Source organism: the organism of the source record quoted next, unplaced genomic scaffold (assembly GCF_019419815.1).
Source record: "Pyrus x bretschneideri cultivar Hongxiangsu unplaced genomic scaffold, Pyrus_bretschneideri_v1 Contig40, whole genome shotgun sequence".
Lineage (NCBI taxonomy): Eukaryota > Viridiplantae > Streptophyta > Magnoliopsida > Rosales > Rosaceae > Pyrus > Pyrus x bretschneideri.
Genome location: NW_025999724.1, coordinates 4,140,861 through 4,158,593, shown reverse-complemented (window position 1 = coordinate 4,158,593; position 17,733 = coordinate 4,140,861). Strand labels below are relative to the sequence as shown.

Sequence of the window (17,733 nt, the reverse complement as noted above, 5' to 3'; positions counted from 1 at the left end):
ATTTTATCAAATTCAATCTTCCAACACATTATTTATAAGATAAATCTCAAATTTTGATCCAAATAATGCAAAACTGTTTAAAATTCAATTTTACACATCACCATCCATAATAAAAATAAACCAAATAGCATGGAACGCATATCAAAAGTTCCAACCATGCAAAGTTGAAATTAAATGACAAGACAATATCAATGCTTAACCAACAATAAAACGTAAAAGCAACTAGGGTCGGGCCAGGCCCAATTTTGAAGGAACCAGACCTTACCCATTTTAAACAGTAATGGGGCGGGCCGGACCGGGTAGAGGGTTTTTAAGTTTGGGAACCGGCCCTAAACAGGCCCGTCAGTTTCGAGGCGGGTCCACGAGCCCAATTAACTTTTTTCTTTTTCTTTTTTGGTTTTGATATAGAGCTCCAGAACGTTCCACGGTTCCAGATTGCTCCCACTGCCAACGAAATCGACGGGTTGGAAGCTACCCGCACCAGTAGCTGAACCACCAGTGGTGAATCGGTGAAGGTGGTGGTCCCCGTCTCTCTTGCTCATCTCTCCCAATCCCAAATCAAGGTCTTTGTCTCTTGACTCCGATCGACGACGATGGCGCAAGGCTCCAATCTGACTCAGATCGACGATGATAGTCTTCTGTATGTATTCCGTGAACTGAACCTTGTTGGCGGACACGCAGCGACTACGATGAGCTTTTGGGTGTCGAGCACCATGATTTTGTATGTTTTGCAAGATGACGAAGCCATCGCCTACCAAATCGAAGATGAGTTCCATATCCTTCTGATAAAAGGCAGAAAGTCCCAATTTTTAATGATATTTTCCACCAAGATGAAACCTTTTGTCAAAAATGTGCACGTGGGGGCAATGCCTTTGTGTTCTTTGAATGGGTATTTCAAAATCTGATTGATCTCCTAGGTTTTTTGAATTTTGATGCTCCATCCATATTGGTTTTGTAGAAATCTCAAAGCAATCGACGCAATCAATTCAAGGGTGGGAGGGAGAAGAGAATGAGGAATAGGTGGTGCCGTCAAGGGAGTTGAGCCGTTGTGGTGGTGGAGGAGATGACTCGAGTGGGAGTCTAGTTTAAGTCCGGGAAGGAAAGGGACGATGGGATGGAATGGATAATGGATTAGGTTTAGAGAATTAGTAAATGGGTTATAGTCAGAAATAGGCCGTCCGGGGTCCCGTTATCCAAATCCTAGGACTCGGTCTGCCCCTTAAATACTATGGACCTGCCCCGCCCCATTTCTATTCTCAAAAAATTGGAACCGGCCCGTACTAGCCCCGAACCATGATTGCCCGCCCCGACCCGCAGTTCCTGTACCCGTTTGCCCACCCTTAAAAGCAACACTTGTTCATTGTTCAAATGCAAAGCAAACAACAAACTCAAGTATAGTCCTCCCAAACTTTTATCTAGTTTATAATATGAAGTGGGACGGGTAATATATGCATGAGCAATTTGGGTTAGAAATCAGATTGGATTTGGCTTGACATGGACAAGCAAACACAACCCAACCCAACCCAAAAGGGGTGGGTTCGAAAAATCGAAAACTGAAAACAAACCGAACCAAACAACAAACTGAAACCGAAATAAATTGAACCAAAGAAAAACCGAACCGGATTAGAAAAACCAAATCGAACTGGATCATATTGATTTGGTTTCGGTATCAAGAGTTCGGAAACCTAACTAAACCAAACCGAACCGAATTCTAAACCGATTTAAACGATTTTTATGATACACAAGTAACCCTTACTAACTAATACATTACTGTGTACATATGCAATTAGTTTAAGGATTCGTTATTGTTTTTTATTGTACGATTAGTTTAAGGATTTGTTATTGTTTTTTATTGCCAAGTGATGAAATGGATTTTGGCAGGAGCCAATTACTTAACTAAGACACGGTATGAAATGGATTCTATGTTAATTTCCCATTGCATATAATTATTAGAATTCAGTTTTTGCATTAAAATTATTTGAGGTCAGTGCCTTACGATTGAATAAGGCTTTTGCCCAGGTGTTTTATTTGGTACTGGAGTATATGCATCTTCCCTTATTTTTGGTAATGGAATAAATATGCATCTGCCCTCTCTTTGAAGTTTCAACAATGCATACATTAGTGATATAATGTACCATGCAACAGTGTTAGTACTTATTGAAAAAATATATATATAAAAAACCGAACAAAAGTCAAGCGAATGAAAAAATTAAAAAAACAATCGAATCGAATAGTAACTTCAATTTCGGCAAAAAACCAAATAGAAAGGAACCAAACCCACCCCTACAACCAAATAATAATCAGGTTGAGGTCGGGTTGGGTTTGGACGAGTTTTTCCTTCATTCTAACCTTCTCGATCGGGATTGAAATCAGGTTGGGCATGACCCAACTCATGTTGCATCCCTATGAGGTCGGGTTGGGTTCGGACGAGTTTTCCTTCATTCTAACCCTCTCGATCGGGTTTGAAATTAGGTTGGGCATGACCCAACTCATGTTGCATCCCTACTCATAAGGAGTGCAAATGAAAAATTTTAAGTAATAATAGTAGTTCTCAACTTATTTTTACAAACCTCCTCATAATCGCATTTTAATTTCAAAAAAAATCAAAAAAATCATTTCTCTCCCACTTCTCTCCTTTTCATATATTATATATATATATATATATTTAACTTTTATATTTGAATCTAGTAAACTATAAAATAAAGAAAAAGCCCATTTTGCTTCCAATTCCATCTTGTGCTTTCTTCCCCTCCCAACAATGAAAGCCCTCACTTAAAACTTAATCACTTTCTCTAAAACCAACTCTCAAAAGTCTACATCTTTAAACCCTTTTTCTTTCCAGAGAATCCAAGCGAAAGCAAAAGCATCGCGATTAACTCACAAAGCGAAAGGCTGGAGAGGTGGACGACCGTGGTGGCCACTGCACTGCTGCCTATTTCCTCTTGACTGCTGATTACGGCTCCGAGCCCAACGCTCTTGACCCTGTAAGTTCCTTTTTCTTCCCGCAATTTCATCTTCAGAATTCAAACTTTGATCCTGTTACGAAAAGGGTAGCGAGAAAATGAAAAATTAATATTTGGGTTCACAATTTAATTTCTCATGTGTGCAATTTGAGCTCACAAATTTGGGGGTTTTTCCATTTCGGGTTTGATTTACAATTGTTAGTTGTAGAATGAAGGTGTGTTGTGTAACTGGACTAGTTGGGTATGTTTTGTTTTCGCTTTTTGTCGATTTTGTTCTTGTCTTTTTAGCAAAATGATAATGTGAGTGAGATTTTGGGTAGTTTTCTCTGCTTGTGTAGTTACCACTCTGTAATTACAAATATTTTGGTATTTGATTGCTCAAGACACCCAAAGCGATCTTTCTATCACTTAGATTGGATTGTTTAGGACGAAGCCAAAGTTGCGATTGTAAAAAGCTGGAGAAAATGTGATTTAGGAATGCTTTTGGACCGCTATGCTTTGTAGATAATTGAGCACTTTCTCTTTTCTTCCCTGAATGTAGAGAGAAGCATTTTTAATCAGTTAGGAACGACGTGTTTTGCGAAAATTGGTAGTTGAAGGTACCTTAGAGTACCTGGACCTAGTAACTCTACTTGCATGACCAATAAAAAGAACAAAACCGGAAAAAAACTTAGTAAATCCTTGATTGCTGTTTTATCTGCATTTGTTATGGTTGCTTATAGTTTTATTTCACTTGCAGTTCATTGATGTCGAAACGATTGTTTCTCCAACAACTTTTGCCCGGCGTAGTTTGTCTTATCTCATGAGTGACAAGCTCTCAACGATGCAATGCAGGCACAAGTAGTTTCCCCAGTTTGGAAACTCTCAAAGACAAGGCGGGATTCTGCTTTTAATCACAAGGACTTTCGAACCACAGTTGAGTGTTATTCACATGTTAGGTTCTTATTATGATACTTGTGGGAAATTCTGAGTAGAGGTTTGATAAGAGTTGCTTTCATGTTCATACCGATATTTGATTTTGGCCTTCAATAGGATGTTCTTTATCTGACCTGTTAAAATAAATTACAATTTACTAAACACAACTTCGCACGAAATTTTGTTTGGTCTTTGGTGTAAGATATCCAGTCAGAATATGATCGTTGCATTTTATCTTCTAATTAATGATAGGAAGATTTGAAGAAACAAAATTGGTAATTTAAGGTATCTTAGAGTATCTGAACCTAGTAACTCTACTTGCATGACCAATAAAGGGAACAAAACTGAAAGGAAAAAAAAATTGGTAAATCCTTAATTGCTGCTTTCTCTGCATTTGTTATCGTTGCTGACGGATCTATTTCACTTGCAGTTCATTGGTTTGGAACAATGGTTTCTCCAACAATTTTTGCCCCGCGTAGTTTGTCTTATCTCATGAGTGACAAGCCTCAGGAAGCTATAAACGATGCAATGCAAGCACAAGTAGTTTCCCCAGTTTGGCACTTGCATGTTATCTTCAGGCTGTTGCCCCTTCGGCCCTTGGAATGGATGGTGAAGCTCAAGCAGCACTTACGGAGGGTACTATGCTTGAATCCTAAAGGAGCAAAGCAGCTGGACAGAAGTGAAAATCTAGGCTGGTCAACAAGGTGCCTAGTTTGCCACTTCTCTCGGTTTGGCTCTCAGCTTATATAGTCGTTGATCATAAGGTTTAAAACCACTGGAGCCAAAGCTTCATCATTTCCACGGTATTAGATTTTGTCATCTTCCAGCAGTATATGTTGTATTTGAATTGTTTTATTTGATTTGATTTCCTGTGCATCAAATGATTCGAGTATATGAGTTACTTTGACAAAATAGAAAGAAAAATAGAAAGTTGTAAAAAACACTGGTAGGGAGGATGTCATTCAGAAGCTTGTAATTTGTGTGTAGAAAGCATATAGGATTCCTGGTGTATTATTTATGATGAATTTTAATAATAATTAGTTTGTTAAATGTTGTCTGATCATTGATAGACATATGCACAAGACTGCAACCAATCCATTGAAATAAAATTTATGACGAACAAAACAATCATGTGCAGTCCAGAATTAACTGAATTTCTTTAGTTTATATCATGAATCAAAACATATACTGCAGAAAGGTCTTGATAAAGTAAATGTAGTAGTAAACTTCTTACAAATAATTAACACTAACAAATCATCTGCCAAGGAGATTTAGTAGTAAAGTTCTTTATTATGATAACTCAATACTTAGAAAACTTGTACAGATAATGGTCCATGAAAGCTCTTTCAGTGAAGTGAAGCCATCTACACTGTCTCAAAAGACGTTGTAGATAAAAATAAACAAGTACATGCAATTAAGTTTTGAAGAAGACAGTGAAATTAATCCGAAAGACTTTACGAATAGATGCATGCATATCGCTTAAATTTAAGAAAGACAAATAAAATCACATTTACATACCATTGCTTAATTGAAGTGCTGCTTGATTGAAATCACCCTCACATAAAACCAATCATTCAAGACATTCAAGAACCTGAAGCACGAGTATCTCCATGGCCTCACAAAATCCAAACTGCCACAAACTCCCCAAAATCCAACAATAAAGCCAAGCGCCATGCTGATGTAAAATCCCCATGTTATAGGATCATCCTTTTCTTCTTCGTTGCTCAAGATTGGAGTTTCCTGTTGATCACCACAGATCTTTGGAAGTGGAGGTCCACACAGCTGAGGATTTCCAGCATAATCAGAGGGATCAAAACTTTGGAGCTGAGTGCCAGTTGGAATTTTGCCAATTAAGTTATTGTATGACAAGTCCAAGACACTAAGACCATATATCTGAGCAAGGCTTGTTGGAATTCTGCCATCTATCTGGTTTCTTGACAAATCAAGGGCATCCAATGATTGCAACTTTCCAATCTTTGTAGGTAACTCACCTGTCAATCCGTTTCTCGACAGGTTTAAAGAAGCTAACCCAACAAGATCCGTGATTTCACTTGGAATCTCCTCCGTTAATCTATTGCTTGAGAAATCAATTCTCTTCACAAGTCCCAAAAGTGTTTTTGTACGAGTACATTCTTCCCTTCCATATAAATGTTGCATCATCCATATAATTAACTGCATAGAAAGTATCATCTCTTAGGTACGAATGTTGAAGGGTTGGAGATGAGTTTCCCTTCTGTGCCAAAACAGCAAAATTGCTGAGGCATTTTGGTATTGTTCCAGAGATGTTATTCGCAGACACATCCAAGTTTTGAATGTTTGTTAGACGGCATAGTTCAGATGGCATGCTTCCGTTGAAGTTATTAAAGGAAAGCATTAGGACAACCAATTTCTGAAGGCTGACCCCTAACCATTTTGGTATGGGTCCTGATAATTGATTGTATCCAACATCAATAACTTTTAAACTGGTGCAATTCTTTAAGGATGAAGGAAACTCGCCAACAAATCTGTTGCTTCTTAATTTCAATGTTTCCACGTGATATAGTGAGCCCACTGTGGATGGAATTTTGCCGAAAAAAGCATTGTAACTCAAATCAAGCATGACTAGATGGTCAAAATGTGTCCAGCATTGTGGAAGTTCTCCGGAGAGATTGTTGTTTGAGAGATTAAGAAACATTAAACTCTTGTATGAGAGATTGTTGTTTGAGAGATTAAGAAACATTAAACTCTTGTATGCTTCACACAAGATAGAAATTGACCCTGAAATGTTATTACTAGAGAGATCCAAATATGACACATGCGATAGAGTTGAGGGAATTGGACCTTCGATTTGGTTTGCACTCAAATGTATTTCAGGGTAATATGTAAAATTCGTTGTTGAATTTGGAAACATTTTTCCAATTTGGTTATTGAAAAGACTGATAAGTTGCACGTTACAAGTTGTACCCCAAAACCAGCTTGGAAGGACATCCACAATTCCAGCATTAGAAATATCGAGGTATGAATACTCATTCTGAGTTTGAAGCCATTTTGGAAAATACAGACCCATTTTGCTAGACCCCACTAAACTAACTATGAGGAGGGGGATTTGAACTTTGAGTGTAAGTTCAAGGGGAAGCAGACTGCTATAGCCAACTTGCTACTTGTTCTCAAGAAAGACTTTTCAAGTTATTAGATGTCAAGAAAAATTGACACTGAAAATTTTACAAGACCTTTAATCTTCAAAGAACAAAACAATACCGCCCATATATACAAAAAGTACTCGACAAAATGTTTCACTTAGAAAATAGAGAAAAATCTTTTGCCCGTTGCGCACTATTTCCATCTACAAAATCCTTGAATATTTTATACTGGGACCACCCAAGGTTAAAATTATGGATTCACCACTGCAAGTCAGTATAGCATGTTCAAGATGTTCCATATGAACATTTAATTATTAAAAGCAGTCAGCGAAACATCATCACAGTTTAGCACTGAAATTAGAAGTTCTAGGAATTATGAGAACAAAAATGGGGCAAATTCTGAATTTCAAGGTGTGCGGAAATCATTCTTACTTTTTATTTTGTTACTCTTCCATATACATTTTTTAAAAATTCCTCCCCGATATTTCCCCTCCATATCTTACCCAAAGAAAAAAAAAATTGAAACTAAAATATAAAAACTATCGAATTGGTTAAAATGGAATATCCTTCTTGATTAAGTCAACTGGTTTATCCTTTTTTTTTTTTTTTTTTTGCATAACTTGATCGATAACTTGTTGCAAGTTTGATACGATTCAATACTAGAAGAGAAGTCTGTTGGTAGTTGAGGGCCACTACCAAAGGGTTTTGGTCCATAAATTTCCCCATTACAATGACACTTCCTATTCGTCCACAAAGAAAAATTCGATTTTACTTTGTAGTTACCACTATCTATATGAATTATTCAATTAGTAAGTCAAGTCAATACCTGATCATTCGAGTTGTCTTTGTCTAATTTATGAAGTGAGATTTCCGCACACCCATTATTCAATTGTCATTGAATGACATTGACAGAATTTGCAGTGTTTTGTATATCAATCCAGTCATGTATGAACAAGTGACTCTGCTTTAACCTTTAACGACTACAACTGTAAGGCATACTTTTCTTCTGTAAAAACTTTTTTATATTTGTCAAGAAACCAGAAACTGGGCAGAATTCCAGCAAGCCTTGCTCGGATAGATAGTTTTTGTTTCTTGGACTTGTCATGCAACAACTTTTATGAAAAAATTCCAATAGGCACTCAGCTCCAAAGTTTTGATCCCTCTGTTTAGGCTGGAAATCCACAACACTGTGAACCTCCACTTCAAAAGATGTGTGCTGATCAACAGGGAACTGTGTGATGAGCTTATTGTTGGAATTTCACATCGGTGGGTGAAAAGAAAACAATGGGTTTTAAATATAATTAGCCCATTTTAATTAATACCGAGACCTTTTGTGGTAAAACTCCACAGCTGACAGATTGGGCAAGTGAGGTGGTAAAGTTCGGGACAATGTCGATGTCGTTAAAGTGGGACCCCTCGAGCCTGTCGATCTAAAAAAATTTCAACATGGTATCAGAGCCAAGGTTCGAGCCCGTGCAAGCCAACAAGCTTGTCACCAAGAAGGAAACAAGTCAGGACTCTTAACAGAGAGTTGGCCTCTGAGTTCCATTGAAAACAAGTATGGACTCTTAACATAGAGCCGACCTTTGAGTGTCAATTGCCAATGTATGGATCTCTACATGTGAACCACTAAATGGGGTTACACGTGAGGGGAAGTGTTGGAATTCCACATCGGTGGGTGAAAAGAAAACAATGGGGTTTAAATATGATTACCCCACTCTAACTAATACCGAGACCTTTTGCGGTAAAACCCCACACTTGACAGATTGAACAGGTGATAAAGTTAGGGACAATATCGGTGTAGTTAGAGTGGGACCCTCCACGATAAAAAACAACGGATTTTGAATCAATAAAATAACTAATCAAGTTGTTATTGGGTTACCCGTTAATAAGGTCGTTAACGGGTTTACATGTGGATGATTTGTTTCAACCCATTAAGATAAAAAGTTAGTTTGATAATTTTAAACTACTAAAACCTTACTAGTTACTACAATAGCCATACTTAATATCACATAAGTAAGCTTAAAAATTTTCAAGGCACTTTAAAAATACAAAGCAATTTAAAATGCCAAAGCACATTAAAAACTCATAATAATTCATTTAGAAGTGTGAAAATGTGAAAAAATATGCGGCGGTGGTGGGAATTGGATTTTAAACTACTAAAACCTCACTAATAGTTTGATAATTTTAAACTACTAAAACCTTAACGTTTAATCCAATATTTGTTACAAACGCTCTTCCTCTTAGTGTTTAAAATGCCAAGCACATAAGTCAGTTAGTTTGATAATTTTAAACTATTAAAACCTTACTAGTTACTACAATGGCCATACTTAATATCACATAAGTAAGCTTAAAAATTTGAGAAATTGTTAAAAATGACCAATTTTCTTAATCTTAGGATTGAAATAGGACAAACCGAATATGCACACGTCATGCACAACAAACAATAGGATAGAAATATAATTTTTCTTACACGTTGAAATGACTTAATTACCCTCGTATATAAATGAGTTATTTCCTTCAACTTAGTCACCATTTGCACCTTTATCCGAAAATCTCTCTCACCCAATCCCCAAGAAGAACCCTAACCCACAATCCCCAATCCCCAATCCCGTTGGTTGACCCTGCTTTTTGTCATCAGTTCTGTCGCTGGACTGGCCGGTTTCTCATCCTCCTTCGAATCGAAACAAGGAATTTGGGAGGGGCCTGGTTCGAGACAAATCAGGGAATTTGGGAGGCCCCTCTCTCTTAGAAACAAGGAATTTGGCAATTTGGACTTTTGTGTATTCGGCCTTCGTGCAGGTAGAAAATGGGGCAGGTTTTGATTTTGTTAATTTTGGTTTTTTATTTTTTTAATCATTTCTTTGATTTTTATGTGAGTTTTATTTCTTCTGTCTTTTCCCTCTCTCGATCCAAATTTACAAGCACTAAAATAAGATTTGCCTTTAGCTGCAATTAGAAGAAAAAATGTATTAAAGTTCAGTTGGCTTTTGCAAAGCATATATTTAGAGAGAGAGAGAGGAATATCCAACTTTTGGGGCTCACTGTTGATTGTTAAAAGCCTCTTCTGGAACTGGAGCTGCAAGGGAAAGAAACATGGCAGCAGATGGCTTACCTTGGTCTGGGTTTGCATTTGGGCCTGCATGCACACTTGACACACTGCAACTGTTTTAAGTTGATGTCCTAGTCCGATGTCCAGATAACAGTACCATATCTCCAGCGAATATACTACTCTGACAACTTGTCTTTCTGTAATAAAATTGCTACATAAATTTCAGTTGATCAAATCATTCATTCATTCTAATATTACAACATCCACTGATCCCATTTCAAGAATCAAGGTGAATAACCATTCTAATGAAATCAGAATCTATGATAACGGTAGGATTACAGAACTGTTTCTTTGCTGCCATTAGCTCGAAATGACTCCTTTGTTATTCCATGGTAAACTGGTTCTTCACCTACAAATGTAATGGAATTCCACCCAAAAGCAGACCCACCAACAATATTTGTCCCTTGAGTCTAACCATCTTCAGCCCGCTGATTCTCGCTGGCTACACCTGATGGAAACTTCTTTTCTGATGGTTTTCCAAAAGCCCTTGTATCTTGGGGCTTTTCACCTGGCGCATTCTTATTTCTTATGGCCGAAACTGTTTCCGCTATCATCTGTTTGCAAAGTTCCATCAGCAGCTTCACATCTGCAATTTGCAACATACATAATCATAAGCAAATCACAAGTAACAAACAACATCTCATGCAATTGGCTCCGTCATAAAAAGCCTTGAACTCAAAAGTGTCTAAAGGAATCCAAAAACTGGAGTGAAGGCATACATGGAGCTCAAGAAACTCAGGACAGAACCATGCGTCAACATAAGAAGATGAGTGAGACAGATATCTCCTAGTAAAGGAAGCAGAAGGCCATCTGAATGCTAGATTAATAAACCAAGTTAGCACGTGAATGAAGGTCGGATGTAATCATAAGTACCATATTAATAAACCACTATTTTAAGATTAACAAATCAGCTCAGCTTTATCATATTAAACTCAAGGGATAAATATATGCCATTGTGTGAAAAGATGAAATCAAAATCCTGGTGAGCTGACAATCTTGAATTTCTTCGGATGATTTGCACGTTCGAAAGTCAGGGGTCCGGAGAACCTTCAAGATGACAAAAAACAAAAAGTTACTCCATCCATACTTCATTTAATGTAGCAAACAAACGAAGCAGCGCACAACAGCAGGATTTAAAGAAATTGATTGAGAATGATTACAATGACAAGGTTGATAGATGAACAATCTACAAACCAAGTTAACTCCCATAGGCCTATCCTCTGCAGTCTCAAAAGGACCAAATCAACTTCTAAATTCTACCCATGGCATACAGATTACGTAACGATCACTTAACACATTAATAAAGACTAATTTGGACAGCTTCACTTAATACAAAATAGAAACACCTGAATTCACTGGAGAACATAAATACTTGCCTTCATTCTTCACTTAATAGTTCAAATATTAGAATTTTGCAACCGAAAACATTAACCATCTCAATCATTACTAACAGACATTTCCATCAAATTCATTATTTAGACGATTTTTTTTTTTCAAGGCAGAGTTACTAAGGGCGCCTAAAATGCAAGTACAAGGCGGCGGAATTACAAAGATTATACATTTATCTAATCTTTTTATAGAAAACGAAATATTTAGAAATGTTAAAGACATTCAAATTGTGAATCCAAACAAACCCAAATGCACAATTGAATAGAGAGAAAACCCGGTCCCAGATCACAAAAATCTTCAAAATTCACAAGAAATTCACATAAAGATGCAAAACTTGGGAGATGGGTTTTTAACTTTTAGAGAGTGGATGAGTTGGAGAAAAGGGCATCATTTTCAAGAGGTCTCTTCTTGGTCTTGGAAGGAAGAGAAACCGGCGGAGGCCATACAGGGAGAACTTCGGCGGAGCTCAGAGGGGATGGGAGGACTTGGGTGGCTGTGGACACGGCTGGCTTTGCCTCTTCTTCCATTGTTGTTGTTTATTCGGTTTCGGGTTTAAATTGGGTTCGGGCTTACTCAAGTGAATTCGGGTTTGCCTAAATTTATCAAGGATAGTACTTGGGTACTGACAGTTCCAGACAAGCAAAACCATTGCAAATTCTTTCACAAAAAGCTATCACCCATCTAACTGAACTCATACGATTTACTTTTATAAAAAAGAGATTCATGCTCTGTTCTTCTTCACGCACTGATTGTTACCACTATGGAGATCCAAATTAACTAATGGCAGAAATTGTGGCTTCAGGATCTTGCTCGTCACCACAAGGCACAAACATCATCGATCAAATGGTGAGAGGGACTGTCCGAATTGATGATGATAGGTCGCAATCATCGCCATCGTCCATAACGGAGGACGACGATCGCAGTCGCTGTAGAAGAAAGGGATTGGTGGGTCGCAGGAATTAGGGATTGGGATCACGGGAGAAGAGAGGGGTTGTGGGTGCGTCAGGTTCGATGAGGGAGAAAGAGAATGTTTGGTTTGATGAGGTACTGAACAGTCACCAAGTATTATCCTTTTATCATATTCAATCTTTTTAACCCTATTATTTTATAAAATAGATCTCAAATTTTGAACCAAATCATGCAGAACTATTTAAAATTCAATTTTACACATCATAATCTATAGAAAATAATAAACCAAATAGCAAATACGCATTTTAAAGTTTCAACCATGCAAAGTTGAAATTAAATGACAAGATAATATTAATATTTTAACAAAAAGCAATACTATTGCACATTGTTCAAATAAAAAGCAAACAACAAACTTTAAGTATAGCCATTCCAAACTTGTATATAGCTTATATAATACGAAGTGGGACCAGCAATATGTGTATGAGCAATTTGAGTAGAAATTGGATTGGGTTTGGGTTGACATGGACGAGCAAAGCATCAATCCAACCCAATAGAGATTGGTTCGAAAAATTGAAACCGAAAAAAAATAGAACTGAACACCGAACCAAAACTGAAATAAACCGAACTAGATTATATTGGCTTAGTTTCAGTTTCAAAAGTTCGGAAACCGAACTAAACCAAACTCAACCGAATTATAAACCCATTTAAACGAGTATTATGATACTTAACAAACCCTTACTAACTAATACATTACACTCTGTACATATGCAATTAACCTAAGGATTTTGTTATTGTTTTTTATTGCCCAGTGCCTAAGATGAAATGGATTTTGGCAGGAGCCAATTGCTTAACTAATAAACGGTATGAAATGGATTCTATGTTAATTTCCCATTGCATATAATTATTAGAATTTAGTTTTTGCGTTATAATTATTTGAGGTCGGTGCCTTATGTTTGAATAAGGCTTTTGCCCGGTTGTTTTGTTTGGTTATCCATGTAATGTAAGCTTAGCTTGATACAATTATTGGTATAATTTTTTGATAGTTGTTTTATCATTTTTAGTACTGGAATATATGCATCTTACCTTATTTTTAGTAATGGAATAAATAAGGATTCGGCCTTCTTTTGAAGTTTCAACAATGCATACATTAGTGATATAGTGTACCATGCAACGGTGTTTTTTCTGTTTTATTTGAACAAACGATATTATCTACACTAAGGGGTGAGGGAGTGGGCTAAGTCTCACAGTGGACTAACAATAATATGGTTCAAATTCGCCTTTGGCGATAATCAAACCTAAAACTTCTCACTTACAAGTGAAAATGAATATTGCTAGACCGTAGTTGTGACAACCCGTCCCAAAATATAATATATTTTATCATCGATAGCGTGGAATGACTATTTTACCCTTGAGCGTTGGGTTGTGAATGTATTATTGGGCTAAGAAAATGGACTAATTATTTTCATTTCCTACTTCTTTGAACCCAATTGAAGCTTGGGATTGTTTTGGATGAATCTTAGCCTACAATTGGTAGCCCAATTAGGGCTTAAGGATTTTATATGGATACCCAATCCGGACACACACATGCGCACACACATGTATAGACTTCTCTCTCTCCCTCTCTCGAGTCTTCCTCATCCGTACAATCTGTACGTCTAATCTCTCTACGAACTTCATCTCTCACAAATCGAGCTAGTAGAGGTTTTTTTTGAACTCCTTGCAAGCCTTGGAGTCGAGCCATGCCTTTGGTTTGAGGAAAAGACTAGTAGAACTCGAGACGCCCGAGCTCTGGCAAGGAGTGGAATTTTCTTCTGTGTGATCGAGAAGATATTAGCTGGATTTAAGACTTAAGAAGGTAAGAATTCATCTTCTCTAGCATGTTAGGCTAGTTTTGGTTAAGTTTGGATGCCGAAATGAGCTTGGTTGTGGGATTGCAGGAATAGCCAGTTTTTCAAGGATTTTTCCAGCCATTTTTCTTTGGGTTTAGGACGTAAAAGTGGTAAGAACTAGTTCTACTCGTTTACAACTTCATTTTGGTACAAATTTCATGAAATTTGGTTGAGGAATGGCGAAGATATTCACATTTTAAGTTTTCCAGAAACCGGCAAGTGCAGTGGTGGCTGGTGTCGGAATCCGGCGAACCATTGGAGAAGAAGGAGAATATTTCTTCAATTTTGACAGAATATGTTAAGGGCGTCAAGTAAAATTAACGGCATATGCTATTATTTAACGGAATATTCCTTAACGCCATTGGGGAATCCGTCAGTATGCCAGGTACGTGGGCGGCGCATGTGGCTGTGCCTTGACTGGTGCATGAGGGCACGTGGGAACTTAGAAAATTATTCTAAGAATATGGGGATGTTCGTGGGGTTGAGTAGGTCACAATGGTATTTCAAATACCCCAATTGAGCAACGTATGAGAAGTTATTACCTAGTTTTGGTTATTTGCTTAAAATAACGTTAAAATAGTTGTTTCACATATAGGTGAGACGTTTCCAGAGGACAAGTGCAGTCAGGCGAAGCTCGGGGGTTACGATCCTGCCACATATCAGTAAGTGGGCTTTTGGTTTTCAGTATATATATATGCTTGGTATTTTTTCCCAGAAACTCATTTAAATGGACTTATGTTTTGAAATGCCATGCCAAATATTTTATACTTAGAATATGCATTTAGTAGTTGCACATATTTATGTTTGATGCTACAAAAGCTCAGGTAAGTGCCAGGTGAGTTTATAGATTATGGATGTGAGTTGCATGATTATGTTGAGATATATTATAGCTCATAAACTTGCACCCCGATGTTAGTGCTCCCGCCCGTGGTCAGGGCATAGTCCTTCACGTGACGTTCACCTCCCGCATCATACACTCACCTTGGATCCAAGTTAGGTGCACAGTCCTGTCGTACAGACTATTATACGTGGTTCCGACTCGTAGGTGATCCGCGATCATTTGCACAGTCTTCACGTGATCGTAGCATTTGAGCGTATTTATTTACACCCAGTCCTGTCGTACAAACCATTTTAGGTGGTTTCGACTCGTGTGCAGGCATACTTGTTGAGGTATTGGTTGAGCCATACATGTCATATTAGGTGACTCCGCCTAGATGGATGAGCTATAAATTCAGCCGTACATGTCATATTAAGTGACTCCGGCTGACATATCATTTGGATTAATTTATATCACCTGGCTTACATATTTTATGCTGAGATATTTGACATGGCATATATGTGGATTTTGCTATTCCGAGCATGATTTTGATATACGTATGTATTCTATTTTCTAGGAAATTATACAGGTTTTACAATGAGGGGTTATTACTTTTGATAAGTGAAATGATTTTGAAAAGCTTTGTTTTTGCCCACTCACACTTTTTGTTTTGCGCCATTCCAAGTTTTAGGTAGGAGTGCTTATTTGGTGGCTTACGAGGAATTGATGGCGATTCTGACAGATTATCATTAATGTAGGACCACCTCTAGTATTGTATAATTAGTATTTGTCCTACTGGATTGCACTTTGGCTACCTATGCTCTGATTATTGTGTAACCACATTTAAATATCGAGATTGCACTTTTATTTGCTTAGTGTAAATTAGTTAGCTTGGTTCTTAGTTATTCACATTTCTTTATATCATTATCATTTCCGCATCGCACACATGGCTACGTCACCCTCACGTGACGACTAGCATGCCTTGATTTTGGTCAGGGTGTGTCAGTAGTACTAAGTGGCCATGCAACGGTGTTATCTTTATTGAAAATATACATTAAAAAAACCAACCCGAAAAGAAAAATCAAACCGAATAGTAACTTCGGTTCGATTTTCAGTTTCGGCTAAAAACCAAACAGAAAGGAACCGAACCCACCCCTACAACCCAATAAATAATCGAGTTGAGGTCGGTTGGGTTTCGGCAAAAAACCAAACAAAAAGGAATCGAACCTACCCGTACAACCCAATAAATAATCAGGTTGAGGTCGGGTTGGGTTTTAGTGGGTTTGTACTTCATTCTAACCCTCTTTATTAGGTTTGAAATCGAGTTGGGCATGAGCAGATTCAGGTTGACCCAACCCGTGTTGCACCCCTACTTGTGAGAAATGCAAAATAGAATTTTTAGAGTGGTAATAACAGTTCTCAATTTTTTTGTTTTTTTGACAAACTTGAGATGAAAATACATTAAGGATCAAAGTGAAGCAACTCAAAAAGGGGGATTTTCTTTAAATCCTTGACTAATATCTTTTTGCACAAAATCGAAAATGGTTTGAAGAGCGACTTGATATAATTATTTATATTCATAATAAAACTATGTAATATTTTGATGTGGCAACACTCTTTTTTCCCTTTGTGTGGATTAAAATTCCCCAAGATGATTTTCATCTCAAAAACCTTATCCTCATCTCATAAGTATCGTATTTTCACTATATATAATATCTTGGGTTAATCTCAGTTTACTATCTTGAAATTCGTGGTTTTTAACGTTTGGTACATAAAGTTTCTTTCATCCCAGAGTCACACCTCAAGTCTTAATTTTGGTATAGACTCATACATCCGTTAAGTTTTCCGTTAGAAACTCCGTTAACCGATGATGTGGTGCCCATGTGGACAATGATTAGGTGCCATGTGGACATAAAAAAATTGAAAATTAAGAAAATTAAAAATAAATAAAAACTAGGATAAATTTAAATTTACTACCTTGAAGTTTTTGATTTTTAATATTTCATACATAAGTTTTTTTCTTCTTGGACAGTTTCATACATTCATTAAGCTTTATGTTAAAACAGTAGTTAACCTGTGACGTGGCGCCAACATGGACGATGACTGGGCGCCACGTGTTAATTTAGGCCCCACATGGATATTAAAATTTTTAAAATTTAAAATAAAATGAAGGGTTGAAATTATGGAGTTCCTAGCGAGTTACCTCCGTATTGAAGGTGACTCTCCTAGTGTTGTTGTTTCAAATTCGACACCCCGCTTCGATCTTTGCGTCAACATGTTGCGGGCAGCAAGGTCGAGTTTGCCCAGGTTGAGTTTTAAACTCGCCAGGAACTTGGTGTTTTTAATTTTTAATTTTTAATTTTTTAATATGCACGTGGGCCATAGATTGACACATGGTGCATAGTCATTGTCCACATGGACATCATTTCACAAGTTAACTGCTATTTTATTAGAAAGCTTACCGGATGCATGAAACTATCTAAGAATTATCACTTTATGTGCTAGACTGGGATGAAAAAAAACACTTAATGTATGAAATATTGAAAAACCAAAAAACTTCAAAGTAATAAACTGAAAACTTACCCTAGTTTTTAATTTTAATTTTTTTAATGGCCACGTG

General features: G+C 37.2%; 1 protein-coding gene and 2 long non-coding RNA genes across 4 annotated transcripts in view; 1 reads left to right on the top strand and 2 right to left on the bottom strand.

Annotated features, from left to right (window-relative positions):
- The first annotated feature begins 2,718 nt into the window (after positions 1-2,718).
- Positions 2,719-4,939, top strand: LOC125469118. The gene is made up of 3 exons (XR_007251437.1): positions 2,719-2,984; positions 3,703-3,878; positions 4,309-4,939. It is a non-coding gene; the product is annotated as an uncharacterized LOC125469118 (long non-coding RNA).
- Positions 4,940-5,402: 463 nt separating this feature from the next.
- Positions 5,403-6,068, bottom strand: LOC125469063 (receptor-like protein EIX2). Its single transcript, XM_048565960.1, has one exon. It carries the CDS (start codon positions 6,066-6,068, stop codon positions 5,403-5,405), a length of 666 nt encoding a protein of 221 aa, XP_048421917.1.
- Positions 6,069-10,223: 4,155 nt separating this feature from the next.
- The window catches only part of LOC103934484, a 58,498-nt gene continuing 50,988 nt past the window's right edge, over positions 10,224-17,733 (bottom strand). The window contains exons 1-3 of one of the 2 annotated variants that reach the window (XR_007251435.1): positions 11,853-12,553; positions 10,829-11,156; positions 10,224-10,695 (exon numbers count right to left, since the gene is read on the bottom strand). This is a non-coding gene — a long non-coding RNA (uncharacterized LOC103934484). Of the gene's footprint in view, positions 10,696-10,828; positions 11,157-11,852; positions 12,554-17,733 lie in introns of those variants that run through there. The other variant, XR_007251434.1, reaches the window with a different exon arrangement.

What these genes read in the sequence shown, in the direction of transcription:
- LOC125469063 (XM_048565960.1), bottom strand. Translation starts at nt 6,068, where the DNA reads ATGATACTTTCTATGCAGTTAATTATATGGATGATGCAACATTTATAT.